General features: G+C 37.4%; 1 protein-coding gene across 1 annotated transcript in view; it reads right to left on the reverse strand.

Annotated features, from left to right (window-relative positions):
• ERP44 (endoplasmic reticulum protein 44) overlaps nucleotides 1–24300 on the reverse strand; it is a 55189-nt gene that overhangs the window by 14437 nt on the left and 16452 nt on the right. The window contains exons 2-6 of the mRNA XM_050892575.1: nucleotides 18977–19049; nucleotides 17110–17149; nucleotides 13874–13989; nucleotides 2714–2898; nucleotides 2088–2203 (exon numbers count right to left, since the gene is read on the reverse strand). Coding sequence (XP_050748532.1) covers nucleotides 2088–2203; nucleotides 2714–2898; nucleotides 13874–13989; nucleotides 17110–17149; nucleotides 18977–19049 — 530 coding nt within the window. The remainder of the gene's footprint in view (nucleotides 1–2087; nucleotides 2204–2713; nucleotides 2899–13873; nucleotides 13990–17109; nucleotides 17150–18976; nucleotides 19050–24300) is intronic.

Here is a 24300-nt window from a genome sequence, read left to right on the forward strand (position 1 = left end):
TTAAGTTTATTTTAGCTTACTAGAAGTTTGAACATGACAGCTCATGTTACCATGTACCTCCCAAACCATATACCTGTTGAACTCTGTCCATAGCAAAACCAAAAATCCCTCCCAGGGGCTGTTAGGATGCTCAGTCAGAAGAGTTCGACTGGTGCCAGCTCCCCATGACACATTTTGATATATATAATATGAATAGAAAACACTGTTACATAGCCAGTATCTCCCTTGGAAGTCTCTTCACATATAATTTTTTAGGAAGCTTGAGAGCCACAGCCACTTGGAGATGAAAACGTTTAGTTTCCAAGGTTGCTGTCTGGAATGCTGCACTTTAAAACACTAACAGCTCCAGGGTAGAAAGGGAACGGGAGTTTGGAGAAGAGAATAACGACAAGCCTGCTGTGCAATCTGTAGTTACATGGGCAGGTTACAAATAATCAAACTCTGATCTGTTCCATTATGTTTGCTTATTGCTTATATCTAAAGAAAAAAAAAAAAAAAAGAAAAAACCCCATAGTAACTACTTCAAGAACAGCATCCAACAACCAAATGCTAACACTGTGTGTTGGGAGACTATTTCTCATTATACAAAGTTGACAAATAGCAAACCAAAAATGAACAGACTCAAACAACAGGAGAGAGAATCTTAAAAGTATTGTTATCTTACTAATGATTTTTTAAAAGGCATTCCTGAAAAGAATGAAAAGTCATATGAGGGGGCAAAAAATAATTTAAAATTCTAAAAATAACTCAGACTGGCTGCCCTGAGAACAAGCATGGATGCACTCATCAGAAAATGTTTGAGATAGTGGCCACTCTTTGGGGATAAGACTGACAGACGTACAGACCACAGATTTACAAGATTGATTATTCTCTCACGGCCAAGGCTGCTTACACAGTCATAGGATACCTAATTGGGAACTGAAGGAAAGGAGAGCCACGTGTACTCCTGCACATTACAAATACTCTCCCCCACTCCAAAACTTTTTTTTTTTTTTTGGAAACATATTGGAAGAGGCATCAGTGACTGACAACAAAGTTTGTTCAACCATATGAAACATCTTCTACCTCGATACATCCTCTCAGTTTCTCCGCTATTCTTCACTACATTCAATTCAAAACACTCTTAAGGCAACTCTATGTGGTATAAAAGCTAGTATAACCCATGCAAATTCCTGAGCTTGCAACTGTGGGCAGACTGCAAACCACTGCATTCACATTAATGCCCAATCACTTTAAATTGGGTGGGTGCTGGCACATTAAACACTGCAGAAAGAATCTATAATTGCATTTTATTATGCTACTTAAAAAGGGAATCACTCCCAATTTATATTTCTTCTTCCAGTGAAGATCTTTTAATATTTTAACATATTGCTGTAAATATGTTTAACAAGGAGAAATTTGAATTTCTGTAGGTTGTTCTTCTAGACTTACACTATGTAGCTCATCAATGCAATTGCCTTTTGAAACTGTTACCGTGTGCAGTGACATAGAACTCGCATGGAACAGACACAGGCACAGAAATCAGGCATTTTTGAACAAGGTCCTCTCCCCCAATATCAAGAGGAAATGAGCAAGCAACTACTGAATTATTCTTTACAGGAAAAAAGGAAGGGGGAAAATACCCTCCAAAAAGAAGGAAAAACACCCCTACAAAAAATGGTCGTATTTTAAAGAAAAAAATTTAAGAGGTTGCAGAAAAAGGAGTTACTCAGTCTGCAAAGCTGATAAAATTTTTGCCAAAAAGTTTTTCAGACTCTTCCCTACTTGTTCCCCTCTCCCTCCAAAGCAGCAGGTTTTTGGGACACAACTGTCTAGCATCCCCTCCAATTACATTTAAACTATACTGACAAAGAGTGAAAAAAAGAAAAAGGAGGCAAAAAATGAAAGTTGGATTTCACAGCAAACATTAAGGCTAGAAGAAGTTTTCTCCTCCTAGCCTTCTCTCAGTGTATTTATCTGTTAGGGTCTAGTCTCTTCAGTTATGCCACACTGAAAGTATTACAGAAGTCCATTCAATTAAATTATATACAACTCATTAATGTAATTTCAATAATGAAGTCATGCAATCAACAAATTTTAAAACTTACCCAAAGGCAGACAGGAATACACAATCATCATGCAAAATATTCGCTACTCTTTCAAAGGTTCTGTAATTGTCAGAGTCCTTTGCCTCAAAGTATCCAACAATATTTCTTCTGCTGCGCTGTAAAAAAAAAAAAAAAAAAAAAAAAAAAAAAAAAAAGTTTAAATTATAACTTACCTCAAATTATCAAAAACTACCATTACTCCCTAAGGATATTAAATACAGAGGTGCCATTCATTCAACAGTCAATAACTGTGCAGAAGTTATTTCTTTTCTACTTTTTCAATATTCAGAAGCATCCTTGTGAATATTTTTCCAGTGAGGAATATTAGAAATATCTTGTCAAATACAACATATGATTCTTTTCAAATGATTAAAAGGAAAATAAGTAATTTGGTAGTGGAGTTATAGTAGCAAAATGAATGTGGTTGAAAGTGATTATACTGGAATAATTTGTAATACTGGAAATGATCCAGTTTTCCACTCAGTTTAAAAAAAGCACAACATTTCTGAAAGGGAGAAAAAGAAGTAAATATGTACTTCAAATACATTATGTTTCACCAGTTTAATGTTTAAAAAAAAAAAAAAAAAGAAGAATATATTTAGAAGGAATAAAATTGAAAGACTTACATCAAGAGAACTAATTTCTTCCAAATCCTGGACCTCCCGAACAGGGTTACTCTTCTGCTGCCTGATATAATCTGCTATTGCTGTCACAGATCTCTGGCCCCTGTATTCTCTCTTCATCATCATTCCATTCCGGAAGAGTTTCAGAGTTGGATATTTGCTTATCCTGTATCTCTGAGCTATATCCGCTAAAAAGAAATTAAGAAGATAAACCCAAAACCCTACAAATACAGAAATACGCTGAACATGGTATCTTATACATGTATATGTGCGCACGTAAGTGGAATCTCTGAACCAGTAGTTCCACATCTCTAAACAAGAACAAACTAAAAAACTCCAAACACCGCCATAGGGGAGAGAACGGATAGCAGCTACAGTATTTCTCACATGTACTGATTGATCTTCATTAAAAAATCATGACCAAAACCGGTGGTAAAGACTCAACTTTGTCAGCTATACTCGTTTAGTACACTTTCTACGAACAACTACGAAAGTCAATTTAAAAGCATAACAAGAACATGAGAATCTTAAAAACTTGCCAAATCTCAGTTAATTAATCCACACGAGAAAATTTTAATAAAATAAATTATCCTCTCTTTCTTTAAACTCACTATGATTTTTATCTCAATTACAGTGCTGGAAATATAATTGTCATGTCTTAAATTTTAGAGAATGTGAACCCTGTGCAAAATATTTCTTGAAGCCCATGAAGGCAGAACACTGCTGTTACAGTTCTGAGCTGTTCAGGTTTTGAACAAACACAAAATTTCAGGTTTCTAAATTAAGGCAAATACCTCTCTGGTCAACCAGTGTCAGCATTCCCTTCAAGGCAGTTCTTCATTCATATCTATACCTGCAGCCCAGCTTTCTTCTAGATGTGGACCGCACAGAGCTTCATACAACAAAATAACACGTATTTGCGTTCATCTAGCATAAGAGCACTAGCTATTTTCACCTTTATATAACAGGTCAGTTATTTAACTCTAAGTTATTTACTCACGAAACTTACAAATGTAAAAGAAGAATAAAAAAATCAAAAGAGATTTTACAGTAAAGTTAGAAGAGCAGCAAAGAAGAAAGCCGAGCAGAAGCAATAAAGCCCAGTTTCCCATGAATGTGTGTCCTATGCCCTTTATCTTGAACCACTACTAAGGCAATAAACCAGTTCTTCACTATGCCCCACCAGAGTACTTCAAGCGTCCCTTTGTCCCTCTTCCACTTTGCTTAATCACTGGGACACAGCAAGTTGCAATAGGTGTTGCAGCTAGTTCCCAGCGACGCATCGACAGGGAAACATACACATAACCAGCAAGTGCTTCACGGCACACTGAGCAGGATCCATCAGCCTTGAGTTTTTACAGCAACCTTTGCTACAGTGCAGAAAATGGTTTTGTGCATCTCCAATATCCAGCAACTGCTTTAATCAAAGTTTGTAAGTACTTAATAGCTTTGCATGCTCTTCCCTCTTTCAGATGTGGTTGAAGTTCAGCAAAAAGCTTCAAGGAGTTTTTATGAGGAAGGACTGGAAAAACAAGGTAACTAGACACACTTTGGATTCTTAGGAAAATGAGACTAAAAACAAACAATAGAGACAAAGCACATAATGCCAAGTAGACTTCCACAAGCACTTTCCTTTTGCTTTGTTTAATTATGCCTTCCTGCTCACTCCTCCCCTGGAAACAGATCTAGAAACAAATCTCACAGCCCCTGTGAAAACTGGGTGTCCTCTATTACAGGGTGGGATGCAGTTTACCTAAAGCTCAATCATGTTTGTACCTAAATCCAACTAAATCCCAAAATATGAGCAGTCTGCCCACTTTCCAGAGCTGCTCAGTCCTTTGAGGTGACTCATTCCAGTCAACCACACCCACCCCGCTTCCCCTTCTCCCTTTCCCTCTCAAGGAAAGAGAGAGACGGTGAACTTTGACAGACCGATTTATCCTTTGGAGACAGAGAGGTTTCATCCAGTCAACAGACAGAGGAAGGCATTGAAAGTGTGGGCTGAATGCGTGTCCTGTTACTTTTCACTGACTCCTTAGAAGTCAAAGGGTACACTTCAGGTGACCTGGACTGGCCCACAGCAGGGGGGCAATCAAATCAAGGTCCATCAGCATATGTGGGACAGTACTGAACGACGTGAAAACTAATCCTTTCTAACAAGAACGTCCTTTCTTCTCAATTACATATTTACCACAAAGCAGATTTGCTTTCTATCTCACACTTACTCTTTTTTTAAAGAGAATGGAGACTGAAGTCCTGGGAAAACTATTATTTAGAGGCAGTTGTCATGAGCAAACTGCTGATACTGGGCAGCTAACATGCACCTCTCAGTTGCAAACCAAAATTAAAACCCTGTGCAACTGGAAATAAGTCATTCCCCTATGGAACTGCGCCCATAACTGTCCTCTAGCACAAAGTTCTCCACCTCTTTCGGACTTCTAAGAGATAACAAAAAACCTGAATTCCCTGCTGCCTGGAGAACTCTCAGTGAAACGATCAGTAGTTTTAATTGCTGCTAAAACACTACTAATCTCTTGCAGCTTTAGTTACTGAAAACAATCTTTGTACCAGCTGCACAACTTAAACGAGTCTGAGAACCAAAAACAAAACGTGCACAGCAAAGGAATAAGAACCAGGTCTACTCCACAAAAATGTTCTTTAACATCCCTCAAACCAGTAAGCTTAAAACCTTCACCAGCTAAGCCAGTTCCTAACAAGCTTTGCATCACTATGAAATATCACAGAATTCAGCCTATCAATTTTGACTAAGAAAGGACTTGACCTGTTTCCTAAATATCCCAGAGGAGTTTCTTAATGCACTAATTACAGTTAAAATTAAGGGTAAGACATTTTATGTCCTCAATTTAGAGTACTTTTATTTCAAATTAATACAAATTTCTCAAGGGAAGATGCCAATATATTCAACATTAACAAGTATTAGATCAATACGGTTTTCTTCCTTTAAATTCCATCACTTTGTAGCTAAAGTACCTAAGAGCTGCCTGCAAGAAGGTGGCAAGTATAGCAGGGAAGGACTCACTTTACGTTTGCTTGGCAGAAGACAAACAATGTCAGCAAACCAGGCATTTGCTCCCCTTCTCTCCTGTTGATAGAAGGACCTTTGGCCTGACGGTACGTCAGTCTATCAAAACTTGACCAGGGTCTGATAATAGACAAGCATCACTACATATCAAGGTTTCGCAGAAACACGTTGAGATTAAAGACTGTTACTGTTACAGAACTCCACAGCAAGAGAACACCAAAACTACACTTTTTTGTCTCGCAACATGGACTTTTCCTTCAGGTTATTTCCACAGTTATAGGAGGATGCACGGGTTGCAGAATGGGCATTCAGGCGGTCTTGAAGGTTTTCCGAGATGGAGATTGCAGTCCCTAGGGATGTGGATCTTCATCAAGTGCTGAAGTTGTGTAAAAAAAATTAATGGTAATAAAATGCCCACTGTCAAAAGTGAATTCAAACATTATTTCATAAGTCAGAACTTGCATGCTCTTTACAAATTACATTGAGATTCCATGAATACTGGTATTTGAACTAACACAGAGAGATGACAGTCCTACACAAGTAAGTATTTGAAAACCATCTTTTTGCAAAATATAAAATGCAAGTACATGAAAAATTGTTTGAATTCATTCAAAAGTCAAATAGAGTAAACCTTAAGTGCTTCATTAAGTCCTGGCATTTGATACAGGTAGAGTTAGCATAAGCAGAGCAACTACAAAATTATATTCCTTTTAAAATTGGAAATACACAATGCAAATACATGGAATATTGTTTGAACTCATTCATAGATCGCATTAGTTATAGTAAATCCTAAATTAAATTTAAAAATATTTCCAGACAGTCTCACTGCTCATTTTCTGATGAAGAGAGGTATTTGAAGCAGATAAGGGTAACCTACCTAAAGGAAAAAAAAAAAAAAAAAAAGTCTCCCAGCTACAACTTCACATTTTCTTCAGGTACTAAGGTACCTCAAAGGAACAAACCTTGAGTTTGTATTTTGCCCAATTAATCATTAAATCACAAGCCTAGTGTCTAGGCTACTACAAACAGGAATGTCTTCACAGTCACTCAGTTCTCTTCACAGATGCACTGTATTGGTACTTCTCCTGAACTACTGAAGAGAAAGCAAAGCTGCTTCTTACAATAGGGATGAGACAGCAGCTTTTATTGTTTTGAAAGAAACTTTTACATGAAGCCTGACATTTACACCCATGTTTTCTCAGACAGTCTCCCACATCGTCTTCTGAGCAAGATCCTCCAAGAAAACATGCTTTATGAGCCACCATTTGTGATCCATATCTTTATCACATCTCTTGCACTGTCAACCATTTCTCTGTTGTCTGAGCATCGTGTGTTCCTCTACTCAAAGGAATGCCAAAACCCATTTTTTGCGGGTGTGTCAGGCTTTTCACATGGTGTGTACACACATTACCCAAGCTACAGCTTCAAGCAAACACGCAGCCTGTGACTTGATTCCCAGAATGCTTCAGACTCCATTGTTCTAGGTTAACACCACAACACACTGTCCAAAGAGTTCAGCTAGTGTATCAGATCATGTCACCAGCACCACAACACACTGTCCAAAGAGTTCAGCTAGTATATCAGATCACGTCACCGAGAATCTCAAGTCCATTGTCACTAAATTAAAATTAAATGTACAATGAAGAATATGTTGAAAAACTGCACCAGGACACACTACATTGGTAGGCTCCCACCCACAATGTAGTTAAGAAGGTCCTTCCCACTGAAGGACCAGCAATATTTACAAGGGTCAGTGTATCACCCCACCATTAACTCAGTCCACTGTCTTAGTCTTCCAGGATCATAATTCATACCACCACCAAACTAATATTTAGATTTTAAGTCTACAGGACTGGCTCTCAAAAAACGTGTCCACTAGGATTTGAACAATACTGATAATTATCCTAAATGCCCACCTCATAAGGCACCACCTGAAGCAATTCACATGCTGAACAGAGGACTACAACAGCCTGAAAAATTATCTGGAAGAAAAATCAAATTTCCAAAAGTCAAACCCCATAAAAATAGTTTCTGAAAATACTCGTAGTGTCCCTTTTTCCAAGAAGAGTCTTCATGTTGTCTGAGGAAGAGCTAGCACAAACCCAAGCTACTGCATTTCCTAATTTTGTATTTACATCATGGTTATAGGAGTTGCATAGCTACATACATATATATATAGCTTGAATTTACTGGATCTAACACTAATCTTTTTTTGTGTCAAATCGTCTTAACTCTCCCTCACCCTTGTGCAATACCTTCCATCTCAAAGGTAACAAATTCCTTCAGCTGTAAATTTGAAGCTGGGACTACCAAATGAGTATTCTGCTTGCTCACTTGAGATCAATCACATCTTTTGAAGTCCCTCAGGCTACCTGCCAGGGCACACTACAGATGAGAAATGAAATCTGTCTTTGATAGGTACCTTTTTACTTATTATTCTGCAAGCTTTTTTCTCTCAAGTTCACTTAAAAAGGCCTTTTTGCCTCCTACTTTCCTACACACAGCACTACATTCAACTTATTGTTATGTATTTCATAATACAGCATTAATTCTCCCCAGTTAAATTACTCCTCTCATGATGCTTGCACACAATCATAAGACCTGGGAATATTCATAGGAAGCAGAACTAGAAAGGAACTTGGGAGACCATCTAAACTAGGCATCCTACCCCGATGATTGTGATACTGGTGACTTGTATGATAGACCAAAACAGGTACAAGAAAAGCAATCAATGTTTACATCAAACTCTGCTACTAAGAAGCTGGGTAGCAGCAAATCCAGACCACCTTCTGCTGCAAAGGAGCATTCACAACAGCCATGCCTGCTCTTAGCGGGGCCTCATCAGTAGGTATCCCATAACCTTTTCTGACAGGCTAACAATATGGCTCTCCTGAGGAGAGCCATCAACAACCCCTCCGAATCACTTCCACTTTTTATTTTATCCAAGGATAACTCTTTCAGACCGATACTTTTTTCAGGCAAAGTGGCAGGAATGCAATGAAATCCTCATGCTTGTTTACAGTTTCATTTATAGTTCATTTATGAACCTCCAAATTTGTTATCAGACTGAGTTATTTTGCTTACCAAAGGCACAGTAGCAATACAATCTAAGTAACTCTCTGAAGACTAACATTAGCACACATTACGGCAATGGCCAGACCCAGAGAGATCAGCAACTCACAGTAGGGAATGAGAGTGCCACTCATGGATGTTTTGAAAGAAAGAACAATAGTTCCTTATACAGTCTGTCCAGCAAAGCACCTCTCAACGCCCCACCAGTGAGAAGTTGTTTTCTGTTTGGAAGCAGAAAGATTTATTCAAACCAGCTATTATTTTTTATTTTTTAACTCAGAAACCAAAGGCAATAATGGTGCAGTAGAATTAAAACTCCAATATATACTTTAATTTATAAGAATTCTGTACCACAACTCCTAATACTGAATTCATAGAAACTGTTCAAAATACAACCTCTCCTCCAGAAACATGAGTCCTTCTGTATTGCAATATTCACTCACAGAAAACAGAAACATAGGAAATCCATGGTACCAAGTGAGTTTCCAACATTGCTGCTTAACGCAAAGGATAAAAACACACAAAACAATCCACAAGCAAGCAAAAAAAAAAAAAAAACCACCACCACCAAAACAAAACCTTCCTAATAATGTGTAGGCAGAAACATCTTCTATAATTTTATATGGAAGGTCACTTCTACTAGGTATTACACTTAGAATAGAGGAGCATAATTTTTAAGATAAGTGAATTACTACATCGAACACACCAAAACCACCAAAGATTTTAACAGCAAACAATGAAGTGGAACTTAGATATTTCTAAGTTATAACAGGATGAGGTCTTGCAAATTGAAAGAGTACCAGCTTCATCAGATTTACCTTTAGTGTATGTTCCACACCAGCTTAAAAACAGCCTGATGACTTAACTTACACAAATTTTTACCAAAAAAAAAAACCCAACCAATTTTTTTTTTTTTAAATCAAACCTTGTCTTGCTGGCTCCATGCAGGCAATTATTATTTTAGTTATAATTATTTTCCACAATATTATAAACTGGTGTAAAATATAACACATACAGAAGCTTAATATAGTGTTAATATTTAGATTTTGTATTTAATCACATTGGGGCCTATCACTTTCCAGAAAAACATCTTTATATTGGCTATAAGAGCAGACAGAATGATGGTTTTGTCATTAAGCATCAAACATTTGGCAGTGCATCAATAATTCTCTTTAATTTGCTTTACCCTCAGAAGCTGGTGTGAGCTGTTGGGCCCTGCAGTGTGCTTCAATAATAGTGCATTAAATGGAAAGTATCTATGCCTGGCTGACCATTCTGAAAGCTGTTTTTGAGTGGCCTGAAATCAGCTATTTGGATTCCCTACAGAGTCTTGGCTTCAAAAAGAAACAGATCATTTGTAATGCAAATAATTCACCATCTCTAGAACATCATCCTAATAGTGAACTACTAGTGGTATGAAATTTGCAGGCATAACAAACCCCAAAATATTGGCATAAACCTTCTACTGTTGCAAAAATATGTAAACACATACAAAAATATAAAGGTAAAACAGGGGAAAAATAGACAATAACAATCTTGACTCCAACATTTAATAAACTACTACAGCAGGCCCAAGCTGGATAACATATTAACATTCACCCTCTTACTAAAAAGCTGCTATTACATACATTAAAATCAAAGTTAAAATACTTAAAACTTTAGGACATACCCAATAACTGTGTGCCATGAAATGTACCATTGCTTACAACCCAGCAAATAAACACTAGAAACCAAGAATGACATATACAGCTTTGCTATTTTAATTCAAAAAGGCAATACAAATTGGGGAAAAAGACTTGGTCTGTCATTACAGGATTTTATTTTTAATTCTCACATTTTACAGCTTCTGCAGCAGAAGTCATGCTCATCTACTTCTTAAATTAAGGACACAGAGTAAATGCAGAGAACTCATGGTATTCAGTAATAAAAAGAAAGACCAAAACTCTTGGCTGCCTCATACTATTTAGCCCACTACACCTACTCCCAGGGGAAGGAAGACAATCTCTGCTGTAGCATCTCCTCCTCCATCCAGGCCATAGCTCTCCATAACATGCTCTGATGAGCTCAATTCAATGAGCACATGAGGAGAAGATTAAGCAACAAGCTTCTGAAGTATTTAAAATACTTGGGGGGGGGGAGGGGGGGGCCCACACACAGCAGGGAAGTTTTCTTAGGCACATAACTGCTAAGACAAGAACATCTCATGGCTAAACACTGGGCATCCAGCAGCCCAAAGACTCTGAGAGTTATGCAAGCAACTAAAGCTGCAGCAAACAAAATAAGGACTTCAGTTGTTAATGTAAACCTTAACAATAAAACTCAACAACACAGGCTGATTTTACTACAGTCTTTTGTGAGAACTTTCTATAAAGTTTCATTGTCAGTATCTTGAATCAATGAAAAGATGAGCCAACAGACTGTTAAACACTGAGATAAGACTTATTAATTAAGGACAACCATAAAAATCAAGTGAACTGATAGTATGAATGTCCTTAATTCCCCCCCACCCCCAATTGATTCAAGTTAATTTGAGAAACTCTCTGTGATGAAAGTGACAGAATATATACAAAAGTATATGCAAAAGTAATTTCAAGTATGTAGAGTGACTGGCCTAATAAGCTGATACAAAAACAATCAGAATGCTTGCTACAACTGTATTTATTTTCTACAATTACAAAGATCAGAGGCAGTTTATTTGTGTAGATCCTGCAGTAGATCTCAGAACAAAGAAATACAAAAAAATCAATAAGAAAACTTCAGCAAAGACTACATATCAGGTTTTGCCTTCAATATATTCCTCCAAATGGTTTCATTGCCTTACTTGAAAATTGACTTTTAGGGATGGCAAATTTGAATACTTAATGCTATGCTTTTTGTTAAGATCTCCCAAGGACACACCATATAGGCAGATGATTGGAAGCAGAAGAGAACACCAAGTGTGAAAACGAAAGAAGCTGAAAATGTAGTTCAGTATTTGAGATCTGGGAAGGTATTCCAGGTCCAAAAAAAAAAAACAAACCCACAAAAAAAACCCCACCCCAAAAACCAAAAAACCCCAAACAAAACCCAAACCTACGAAAACCAACCAACCAAAAAAAAAAAACCAAAACCACAAAACGAAAAAAAACCCACCAACCCCCAAAAATGTGATTCTATAAAAGGCTGTTCAGGAAGGAGGTAGGAAAACATTCACTTAACAGAGCAACATTATAATGAGAAAGAAAAAATACTATTGGACTTATAAGTCAAGGAGACTAAAGCATATCTTGTGAAGCACATTAAGTACAGCCACGCCTCTCCATTCTGCTGCTGCTCTGGAAATGCTCCAGGCAGTTACAGAAGTGCACTGTTCTACACTGTGTTCAAGGCACTAGATCAGCTCAGAGGAGATTCTATACCCATGTGTCTAATGTAAATGCTCTTCAAGAACACCTATGTTCAAACTTTTGTATCAGTTCCCCAACACATCCGTACCACTCCAACATAGGAAGGCAGCTGAATGCTTCAAAGCTGCTCACATACCCTAGGTGAATACTGTCGTACCTCTCTTCCAGCTGAGGCTATAAAGGGCATCCTATATCCCAGTAATTCAAAGATTTAATCCCAGAGGCATTTAAGTTTCCTGTGGTCATGAATTGGTCTTACTGATCTTTAGAAAGGGACAAAACAATCTCCTTGGCCACTCCTGACAGTTTAAAGAATCAGCTTATTTTACATTTCAGATACTGAGTTGATACTGTTTGCTCCCTTAAAGGTTTTTTTTTTTATGCTTGAGGTCTCTTTCAAGATTGCAAGACAGGTGCTCTTATTGTTGGGCAACTACATGCATGCATACAAAATAGAGCACAAAATGGTGCCAGTGGAAGATGCTCAAGTGGACTTACTGACTTTTAAATCTACAAGTAAGAACCAAGACACTTCAAGCCAAGAATTCTCATTACAGGGAAAAACCCTCTCTAACATCAAAAAAGTTAAGATTGTCAAAATGGGAAAGAAAAATGTAAATGAAATCAGTTACTTTTCATAGATACGCAATTGACTTTTTTCGCTGTCCTATAAGGTTCTCTCTTCAGATTTTTTTGTAACAGAGCACTAAAACACAACTATTAGGTCAACGGTAAGTCTCAGGGATACGCGGCAGATACAAACTAGTAAGTCTGTACAGTGATTCCTCACATTTCCAACTGTGATTCTTCTTACAAATTAACAGTTTTGTAAAGCCCAAATACTATAATCAGTATTGATTAGAACTGAATTTCTGCTGTTAATACTCTTTGGGAATCACAAACCACTGTAAAGAAATTATGCCTGCAAATGCTGTTCTTCCAGAAGCATAAAACAATACCGCTGATCCCATACTGTAAAAAGCACCATAATAAAAATCTCAGTGCTATCCATTTGTCTTTCAATGTGCAGCAGATGTTCCTTATATTTTATTTATTATGGGATTAAAAAGCAACTTTAGGAATTAATACCACCATAAAATGAGTAACTTTTGGCATATCATTTTCATGTATTTCTGGGCGCAGGGAAAACCCAAATAGGCAACCATTTGTTGGCATGCATATAAACAGCAAAGCAGAAAAGCTCTGATTACCTCCTGGCTGTGCGAAAGGCAACTTACAGTCCACCATGACTCCTAGTTGGAAGGAAGACCTGAGCAGAACATATTCTTGATGCTGACAATGGAAGGTTACCCCCTCCTCTTCTTGTTTGTGAAGACCTCCACCATTTGTTGCACTAGTGCTTCTCTGACACCTCAACAAGCCAATTCAATTCATAATCCCAGCCCTTTTTTCCCCATTAAATGAGATAGGCTGAACTGATATAAAAATGCATGCAATATTATGGATGCAATGAGAAAGCAATGCTGGGGATTACCCTGACAAATTTGGAATAAGAGGTTCACTGATGTATACAAGCAACTCTGGGCTAAATGATGGGGCAGGTACAGCTACACTTTAGATTGCTGTCTAGTGTATTCTTCAATACAACAAGTAACTTACTGGCAGGATAGCACAGAAAAACCTAAATCAGGATTTACTTACAATGCTGATCACAGTCTACTCTAGCAAACACCACTTGATTCTTATCCGGATATTCTTCCTTAATTACATTAGAAGCTTCCTCAAAAATAGGATGCAGCATTTGGCTGAAGCGGCACCTGTGGATAGAACACAAAATCATAACTTCAAAATATTAATTTGAAATGTTTTAATTGATGACTCAGGGAATATTTCAATCTTTGAAGGGAAGAGAAAAAAAAGAAAGAAAAGCTATTGGAAAAGCACATCTACCTGTAATCATCCCAGTAACTGACTGGATAAAAACAGGTTCAAAAGTAACCTGAATAATTCAGGTGGAAAAAAATAACATCATTCTAAAAGAATATATAGTTCAAGATGTGCCCCCCTGCTTTATCTGCTTAAGAAACACCATTAATCAATTATAAGCCTTTAGGAAATATATTCTATTCAGAAAGTCTGTTCTTCATTTTTTCTACCTGAATTATCCCTGGGGAAGTAATTTTAAAAATATAGTAAAAGAAGTTACTTGGATTGTTGAGATTCAAATATTCACGATCACCTTCAAGAAACATCACAGAGATAACTTTATAAGGGTCAACAATAGAAGTTATAAGTATTGCTTATTATATTGTTGCTCAAGTTTGGTAGAATTTGAACAGATTGCTATTACAGCACTATGAACAAAGATAATCCCATGTGTCCCTTCTTCCAGTCATGTCAGATTTGGAAGCAAATCCTCTCTTTCTGCCCATGGAAAAGGCTGCAGGATTGTAAAGATGCTTTGGGAGTTTAGAGTAACACTAGTGCACAAGCCCATGATTAATACGTCAATAAAATTATTTTATATTCTGTTCTTCTAAACACATGGCAGAATTTTAAATTGAAGACGTATAATGACACTGTAGAAGTTGTCAGAACAAGACCTCACAGAGCAGACTTGCAACAAAACAGCCTGCACTGAAGCCCTGCTTAAACTTAACAGTGATAGCCTGGGGATGCTGTTATGTCTACAACAGCAAACATTCAAGTCAAGAGGCAGGTTTTGCTCTCAAAATACAAACAGGGCTTAAGGCCATTTTCTGAAAGAAACCTGATGCTGGGCAGCACAACTGGATGCTACACATTTATGTAGCATGTATGCCTTACATATGGCTTCCTTGTCCCTCATTCTTCTCCACCCTTACAGCAGAGTATCTACATCAGCGAAACTGATCTGTTCTTATTCAAAGGTCACGTTACATCATAGGCTGGCAGTATGCTATGTTGAGGAGTTATTACCAAATGCCTACATGTAATGATCATAATTAAGGCTGTAATGTTTTAAAATTATGACCTACTATAACACAAATCAACTTGCAAGCATACGCAAGTTTTTAAATTCAAAGCAAATCTATTCTACAAAGGATTTGAAAGCAGTGGGGATTTGCAGAAAGAGCTGTGCTAATAAGGTCCTAAAACAGGACGCTTGTTACCTTGCTATAACAAGTTTTAAAATATTGGTATGTTCCCTTTATCACAGTATCAGAACATGAATTTTTAGCCTCCTGCAGTTTGTCTTCTGCAAAATCCAAAAGTGATTTTTCAATGGCAACAGAGACCCCAAATTTCAGTGTATTAAATTTACTCTCCATACGTTTGCTTTCCTTGGTTATCTTTAGTAAAACCTTTTGCAGTAGTCCATGATCCACCAGGTATCTGCAGATCACAAACTGAAAATAACCATCTTAAAAGTTTCATTTATTTACTTATTTTAGAAGACAGCCTTTATAGCATAATTCTACACAGAACAGGTAAGAGATTAGACCTAGTTTCTTACTTAACTAGTTACTTAGTTGTACTATCATTATAAAGAAAGACATTTCAAACAAATAGCTTACTTGGTAAACAAATGCAATCTCTCTAAAGAAAAATTCTAGTGGTTTAAATGTGCCTAGTATCAATTTAGTCTGTGGTAGCAAATGAACAGATGCAAACTAATTGAACATAAAAACTGTCTATAAAATGACTGAGGTATATACAAAGGTTATTAAACTGATCTAGATTGGTATAATGTCTATGCAAAGTTTAAATGAAGGCACTAAAAACATCTTTATCGAGAACTTCATTCTATATGAAAAGACTGGGTATAAATTTTTCAAAATAACTTTTAAAAAACAATTAAAATTAGCCTGCCACTAGTTGAATGAATTATCAGTAAAGGCAAAGTATAGATTTTTCATGTAAAGCTCTGTGCGCTTGCTGTTTCTAGGCCACACAAACCTACAGACTTACACATACAGTGGGATGTGAAAGAGGTGGAAGGAATCAGAAGTCTGATCAGCTACATGACTTTTGATTCTGAAGGCCAATGTTTTATGCTTACAAAGCAAAACAGCAGGGAGAGGAATATTTCAAGTGTAGTACTTCAGTTTATATATTGCTTTACATTATAAAGCTATTTACATCCAAGATTACTTTAATCAAGGAAGACAGAAAATGATTTATTTTTCTAACCTCATTTTCTATATTAATTTGCATGTTAAATTTTATTTTCTCTGAATACTTTTCTGGTTTCTTCCTCACTAAAGATTCTTTTAAAAATATTAATGGTGGAGCAGAACAGAACATTTACAATTACTTCTTACACAATAAAAAAAAGGGGGGTATGGTGCTTAAATTAATTCTAATGATGATTTTGTATGCAAGTTGGGTTTTTTTTTTTTTAATTATAATATCAAGTAAACAGTTCCCTCTAAGTATGTCTTTCACAATGTCTAACCAATCTGGCTTCAAATTCTTTCCGTTTCCAGTTGCTCACATTTCATCCCTCAATTATAATTTTTCTAGTTCTCCACTTGGAAGGTCTTCCAGATTAGAGAAGAAATTGATTTTTAGTATAATTTCAAGCCTTTTTCTTTCTAGCACACACACGGGACCAACACAGAAGAAAATGGAAAAATGGAGTACTTTGGACTATCCTACGTAAAGGAGCAAAAAGCTAATGAAATCTGCCTTGTTAAGAGGGCGGGGGGGGGAATCAATTACATAGCATGTTATTCCATACTACTATAGAAGCCTTTTTCCTCTGATAGGAGCCCTGAATGAAACAAAAGATGGCAGAACAGCAGAAGGGGAAGTAATCAAGACATGAAAAAAAAAGGAAAGAACTAGTTTGAAAACAACATACCACTGTATATTCAATCAGAAAACTATAGCCAAACATGACAGTTTTCAAAAGACAGAAGTTTAAACATAGAAAAAAAACTTGTATAACTTACCAATCAGCATAAAAATTAACTAAAGCAACATCTGCATTGTCTAAGAGGAAGGAAAAAGAAAAAACCCAATGTCACATTGTGAGGCAAACTTCTTAGTGCTTTTATCTGAGATTATAAAAATACGCACAAAAACTATAAAAGCAAGTATTTCTAGATTATTCAGCATACAGCTTAGTCTGATTGCTAGAAAACTGCTAGGATAAATCTTATCTGAAATATAATCTATATCAAATGGGAAAGTGATGAAAAAGGCCTCTAGTCAAGTATTTTATTGACTTTATTGATATATTAGACATTAAAAATGTCAATACTTAAGGTATTAAGACACAAAAGTAGTAATTAAGTGACACGAGACAAAAAGTAATTCTGGATTTAAAATTAAGGCACTCAAAGCCAGAAGTTGTACTCTAGTATATCTTTTAAGCATTATCTAGATTATTCATAAGTGTTAAAAAACAGTTAAAAGCCAAAATGTCAACTATTTGGATTAGAAGAATGACCAACATGCAGCCTGCCTGTGCAACTTGCTCTGGTCAGTCCTTACCTGCCTTATTTGCTAAGAAGCTGGATACTAAGGCAAAAGGTAGCAGAGAAATCTTCAGTCCCCAAAAAAGAAAAATGCTAAGGGACACTCGAAAAAAATGCAATACTACAGGGATATATATGATGAGATAGTGAAATCATGCTCCTATACATTATTTTTCACATGCCAAAAAAAAAGAAAATATATCAAAACTAGAAGGATAAATCTCCTGCCCAAAAATAAATTGTGATCTTTACACAATATAACAACCATGCTGTAAATTGATTTTTAACAGTAGTAGTGGCCTAGCCATTGAAAAAAAACTTGAAATAAATACTGGAACTATAGAGTATCAGCAACAGCTTTATAAAGCAGAAATGTTGCTAGACAAATTTGCACTATTGACAAAGTTACAAAGCAGTTACAAGCAAAGATTAAGAAGTTGGAAGCCTGGGAAAGACAACATGCTGGAAGAGACGACTCTTGAGAAGGCTGGAAAACACTACAGCAAGGAATGCAAGTGGTGAGCAGGAAATTAACAAGCACAGAGAAATTTAGGGTTACCTCTAAGGCATAAAGTATTTATTGAAAGTAATTGGATAAATTTTAAAAGTACTTACACTTGGCATATATTCCCTTTTATGAATAACATTTTACAAAAGGATTTTATATTTTCCACTGTGTAAAAGGTATTTACAAACAGATCTCACATCACCTAATCAGACGTTTACTACACAAAGCAATCCTGCAATAGTAGGCAGATTCTAGTACAGACTTGAAGAGTATAAAGATTTTTTTTCTCAATATATTTGAAACAATGTAGTAACTTTTTTCCTGTGAAGACCACCAGATACAGACAAATTGCATACTTTTCAGTTGAAAAGGTTTCAGACAAGGAATACATATCTGTTTAATTAATGGGTCTCCTTTCTGTGAGCCACCAGAATCAGGACAATGCTTAACCTGAGGAAAAGCACAGCTGAACAAGCAAGATACTTAAGGCCCATTACCATGGGTTTCAGTTGCTGCTATTTTTTGGGGAACTTTTAAAATGCTCTCTTGACAGGTTTTGGTTATGTAATCAAGCATTCTCATCTGCAAACAAGATACCAGGTATTTTTCTTAGACACTTCAAATCCTCATTGAGATTACAATGAAGTAATTTGTTAGGCGATACATTAGTTCGGACAGCTAATTTTGATCATAGGCATTTAATACTTCTATGCTGATTGCAATTCCTATATTCAAAGCTAGGGTATGCATATTCATTTAATAGCATTGCAAGATTCACACAGATAAGTGACTGTAGACATACAAAGAAAAAATAATATTCAAAGTACTCACTTAAAATGTCATCTATATTTCCACTATCTAGACTTGTTATTTCACTTCTTGTTGGATTAAAAAGCCAAGACACCTAAAAAGAGAAAGCAAACCAGTAAGGTATGTAAAGTCAGTATTGGGACTGGCACTGTTTAACATCTTTGTCAGCAACATGGACAGTGGGATTGAGTGCACCCTCAGCAAGCTTGCCAACACCACCAAGCTGTGTGGACACGCTGGAGGGAAGGGATGCCATCCAGAGGGACCTTGACAGGCCCATGCAAACCTCATGAAGTTCAACAAGGCCAAGTGCAAGGTCCTGCACATGGGTCAGGGCAATCCCAAGCACAAATACAGGCTGGGCAATGAGTGGATTGAGAGCAGCCCTGCGGAGAAGGACTTGGGGGCGTTGGTCGATAAAAAACTGAGTGTGAGCCAGCAATGTGCGCTCGCAGCCCAGAAAGCCAACCATATCCTGGGCTGCATCAAAAGAAGTGTGGCTAGCAGGTTGAGGGAGGTGATTCTCCCCCTCTACTCTGCTCTCGTGAGACCCCACCTGGAGTACTGCGTTCAACTCTGGGGCCCTCAACATAAGGAAGACATGGACCTGTTGGAGCAAGTCCAGAGGAGGGCCACGAAGATGATCAGAGGGCTGGAGCACCTCTCCTACGAATACAGGCTGAGAGAGTTGGGGTTGTTCAGCCTGGAGAAGAGAAGGCTCCAGGGAGACCTTATAGCAGCCTTCCAGTACCTAAAGGGGGCCTACAAGAAAGGTGGAGGGGGACTTTTTACAAGGACATGTAGTGATAGGACAAGGGGTAATGGCTTTAAACTGAAAGAGGGTAGATTTAGATCAGATGTAAGGAAGAAATTCTTTACTGTGAGGCTGGTGAGACACTGGAACAGGTTGCGCAGAGAAGCTGTGGATGCCCCCTCCCTGGAAGTGTTCAAGGCCAGGTTGGATGGGGCTTTGAGCAACCTGGTCTAGTGGAAGGTGTCCCTGCCCATGGCAGGGGGGTTGGACTAGATGGTCTTTAAGGTCCCTTCCAACCCAAACCATTCTATAATTCTATGAATAAAGTAGTAACATATCTGTGATTTTAAATGTTGCAGTTCAAAAGCTGGAGAAGAACAGTAAGAGAATTGTAATTGAGTCAATGCATTTCGGATGACAGCAGTACTACAAATATACAAATAAACACTATTTACAGATATATAACATACTTTCACATTTAAAGCAAAATTGGCTATCTCTTCATATGATTCTCTATTATGTTGGCAGAAATGTTACAGGTAAATGTTGTACCTTTAAGAATAACTTATATTCATAAATTCACTCTGAAGAAAGAAATTAAACCCCATTTTAGCCACCTAACAATCTCACACAGCCCAGAAGCGCGTAGGCATGGAGGTTTCACCCAGAGACAAGTAATTCCTTCTGTCACTTACTGGGCTTGTCTGGCTAAAAAGTTTCTCATTAGGTAAAGCTTGCAATTGCCTCCATTTTTATTGCTGTTTTAGAAAACAGTTTCAGTATATCTAAGTCAACTAGTTACAGTTTTTTATCTCCCTCTGTATTTTTTTTTCTTGACACTGCTTCAGTCCCAGCATGCATTCAGCATATCAAACTATAAACACTGAGACACCACGTCAGCCAGATGATTCAATTACAAAGCAACACATGTATTACTCTTAATGCAACTATCACAGCAATACGCAGTTTTATGGAAGAACACTCTCATACTCATTGCAACAGGCCCAGTTCTTTTATCTCAAAATGTGGTGGGGAAAAAAGTGGGTAGAGTTGCTACTCTGTCCCAGGTGAGAGAAAGCAAAAATAAGTTGTAACTCACTGCTCTGAGAGAGATAAGCGTGCAAGTTTTTGAGTGGGACAATACAGATTCTGGTCTGGAACATCAATGTTTCCATCCTGAGCAACCTGGTCAGAAAGTCAGCACTCCTCTAAGCAGGGCCAGGGCTTGGACCAGATGCTCTACTGAGATGCCTTCCAGCCTCATCTTTTCAATGAATCTATGGTTCCTCAGCTGACAGAGATGGCAGGAAAGGAAAAGGAACATTTTCCGTAGAGAACTGACAGGAACACACAGGTCAAGGAGCCAGGCAGAGACCCGAGATTCACAATGATACCCGAAGAATTAGTCCTCGCACTGAGATGCGGTGGCATACAACATACACACTATCGATGTTCCTGGAGACTTAGTTTACTCCTTGTAGCTGCAAAGAAAATCTGCTTATGGCTAGAGAGGCAGAGCTGACAAAAGACATCAAGTAAAAACTTAGCTGGAAGCATAAAGAGCATCCAGATAACGCCACGTAGAGCAGCTGGATACAAGGATCCAGTGATACAAGGATCTCTGTATTTATGGAAGAGCCTGAGACTTATCCTGGACCTGTATTAGAACCATGACTACAAGCAGCAAGCCTCCAGCACACACCTGCCTTTGACACTGTTTACAATTTATCAAAAGACTAATTCAATGTCAAACATCAAGTTTTCTAACATTGTTGTAAGTGTATATCAAATACTGGCCTCAAAAAAAAAAAAATAGCCAAACTGGATGCCTGCTTTCATTAAGATCAGCTTCAAAAATTGTGGGAGACTTCTGCAGTGAGACATTGTCAATAGCTCTCAAACTATCACTGTGAATGGCAAGCAGGTGAGATTTGCAGCAATCATTTTCAATTCCTTCTGATTTATGGATCACTAAACACTTCTCAGTGAAGATACTGATCCTTTCATATTTCCCATATAGAGGTTGCTGGGTAGCATATACACTCCATCTTACACTACAGGCTGAAAACACACCAGCTGTTGTAAAACAAAATATGTACCAGTGCTTCTCACTCGGCAATTGGATAAGATACTAATCTTACATACAAGTCTAAGATCTGTGGCGGAGTTTGCACAGCCTTCCTGTGGCACTTAAACTGCCTGACACAAATGTCTGAACTGTGGCTTTAAGATGACTGTAGAGAAACAAAACTAACAGTTGAGCTGTAAGGTCCATAGTCGACACTAACAGCATAATAACATGGTCTGCCAAAAAGCATCTGATTAAGCAAGCTATGCAATGCACTAGTTGTGACAGGCCAGTATTGGGGAAGTTCCTTTGAAGATGCTGGTGTTGCTGACTGCTGAGCAGCAAGAACAGAGGACCCTGCCTTCAGTCTTTGCAGAGAGAAGCTACATATATGGACCCTGGTCCACATCAGTCAGATTACCCCCACATGAGTGACAGCTGATGGCAACCATCAGTGCAGATACCTCCCCATCACCCCTTGGGTGGTGCATGGGATGACAACTTCTATGGTGTTGCTATGGGGAGGTGCTGGTAGTAGTAGTTATATTTGTAGTAATGGGTCAGTAAAGCATGTGAATGAGCTGGCATAGTTTTTGTTTGTACACACATGCTGTTTTGTTGCAGGTGTTAGGTTAGACGTAACTTGTGCACAATTGAAGTGGTAGCTATGGTTAACAATAACAGTTGGAATATTGCTCTAGGCAATAAAGGACAGTACAACTCAACATTAATTTCATTGGCCATCATCCAGTCCTACCACAGGTGAATTTGCAAACTCACCTAAGTTCCAAGGCTTCAGCTGCCCTGCAAAGTATCAAGAACCTCTGATCATACCCTTGAAGACCACAGAGTTACTTATCCTGCTTATAATCTTGGACAACATTTGTTTACACAGAAAATCCACACAAGCCTCTAGAAAGCAGGAACTTTTTAGCTGCTGCACACAGCTCTGCATCAGCATTCATACTCAGAAGGAATTTCCGCAGTAGGTCTTGGTGAAACTATTTGCACAGGAGCTCAGCAGTTTGTATTGTCTAAACATACCAAACGGGTAAGATAACAATTTCTTAAACCCACATGGCTTTTTCTAATACAATTTTACAGCAGCAATACAAATCTTATCTAATAGGATAAATTACACATAAATTAAACATAACATAGATAAGCATATTATTTGCAATCGGGAAATAGGCTATGTTATTCAGCAGATACACTTAAATAGCTCAGGAACTGTAGTTGCATTTGCAGATTGCCACAATACACCTTAACGTACAATGCAAATATTTAACTGCAAAATCAAAGCACAGGGCGTACTAACCAATAAAATCCTCTCCTAGACTGTGCTATGTGCAGAAAAAGCAAACTAAAACTAATATTTCTTTATAGTATGAATAAAATTTTTGACTGCCTTCTTAACTCTTATTGTGGAAAAATGTGGTGCAAGCTGCATGTACTGAAACAAAGACCCCAAACGTCTTCATATATTGAAGGTGAAAATGAAGTTAAGCTGTATATCCTACTGCCCCTTTATATTAAAGACTAATGGAAGAATCCTGAGACTAAGAACATCTTTCCCCAAAAGTTGCACAAAACCTGAGATAACTGAAATACTTTTCCCACTAGAAATATGAAAATTTCTATTTTGTCAAAATATATTCATAATCACGTTCTTAAACATTTTATACTGACTAAATAATTGTGGGTGCCAAAACCTTCATAATAAGTAGATAGACGCAGGGGAAAAAAGCATTCCTTGAAGAAATGTTAATAAATATGCAAGACTCACTTCAGCTGAAGCTTTCATAAAGGCATAATGCCTGTAAGGAAGAAGACACATCCTTTTGACCCAGTAATCTTGCTGTCCCATGAGATGCAAGAGGGTTTATGATATTACTAGTATTAATATTTAACATGAAGGAATACAAATTCTTATTTAAATTACTAAGAAGCTACACTGTTTTGAGAATATTTTCTGACCTTTGATGAGGCCTGTGCTTGATACCCACAGGCAGAAAACAAGACATTTTTGAGGAAATCATTTCTGAATGTCAGCTACACATTTTATAAAACAGGTATTGAACATATGTTCTGAAAAACATACTGGCTAAAATAAAAAGTCTTCAGAATTTTTTACTTTTAGATGCAAACTTTGCATTCCACTGGTCTACATCAGAAGGACGTGTGGATGACTGTTCATATTTGTAAACAGGAGGGGGTGGGGGGGTGGTGTGTGCGTGTAAATTTCCAACTGACCTCACAAGATAGCTACAAACTCACTGAAGAAAGCATCTTGCAAAAGTAATTCAAAACGAAAATTGGATATGTAAGTACACCTGAAAACAACTCGTCACTGCCTTTATATTGGATAAAATTAGCTATATTTTTATATTTGTATTTTTTAAATGTTTAAACTACTAAAATCTGAAGGTAAAACTAAGTAGTTATGAAAGAAAGACTTCAAAAAATAAAAATTAGCAGAATATTAAAATAATAAATACTTGAGTGTGAAACTGCACAGGTTAG

The sequence above is a fragment of the Gymnogyps californianus genome, chromosome 2 (assembly GCF_018139145.2).
Source record: "Gymnogyps californianus isolate 813 chromosome 2, ASM1813914v2, whole genome shotgun sequence".
Lineage (NCBI taxonomy): Eukaryota > Metazoa > Chordata > Aves > Accipitriformes > Cathartidae > Gymnogyps > Gymnogyps californianus.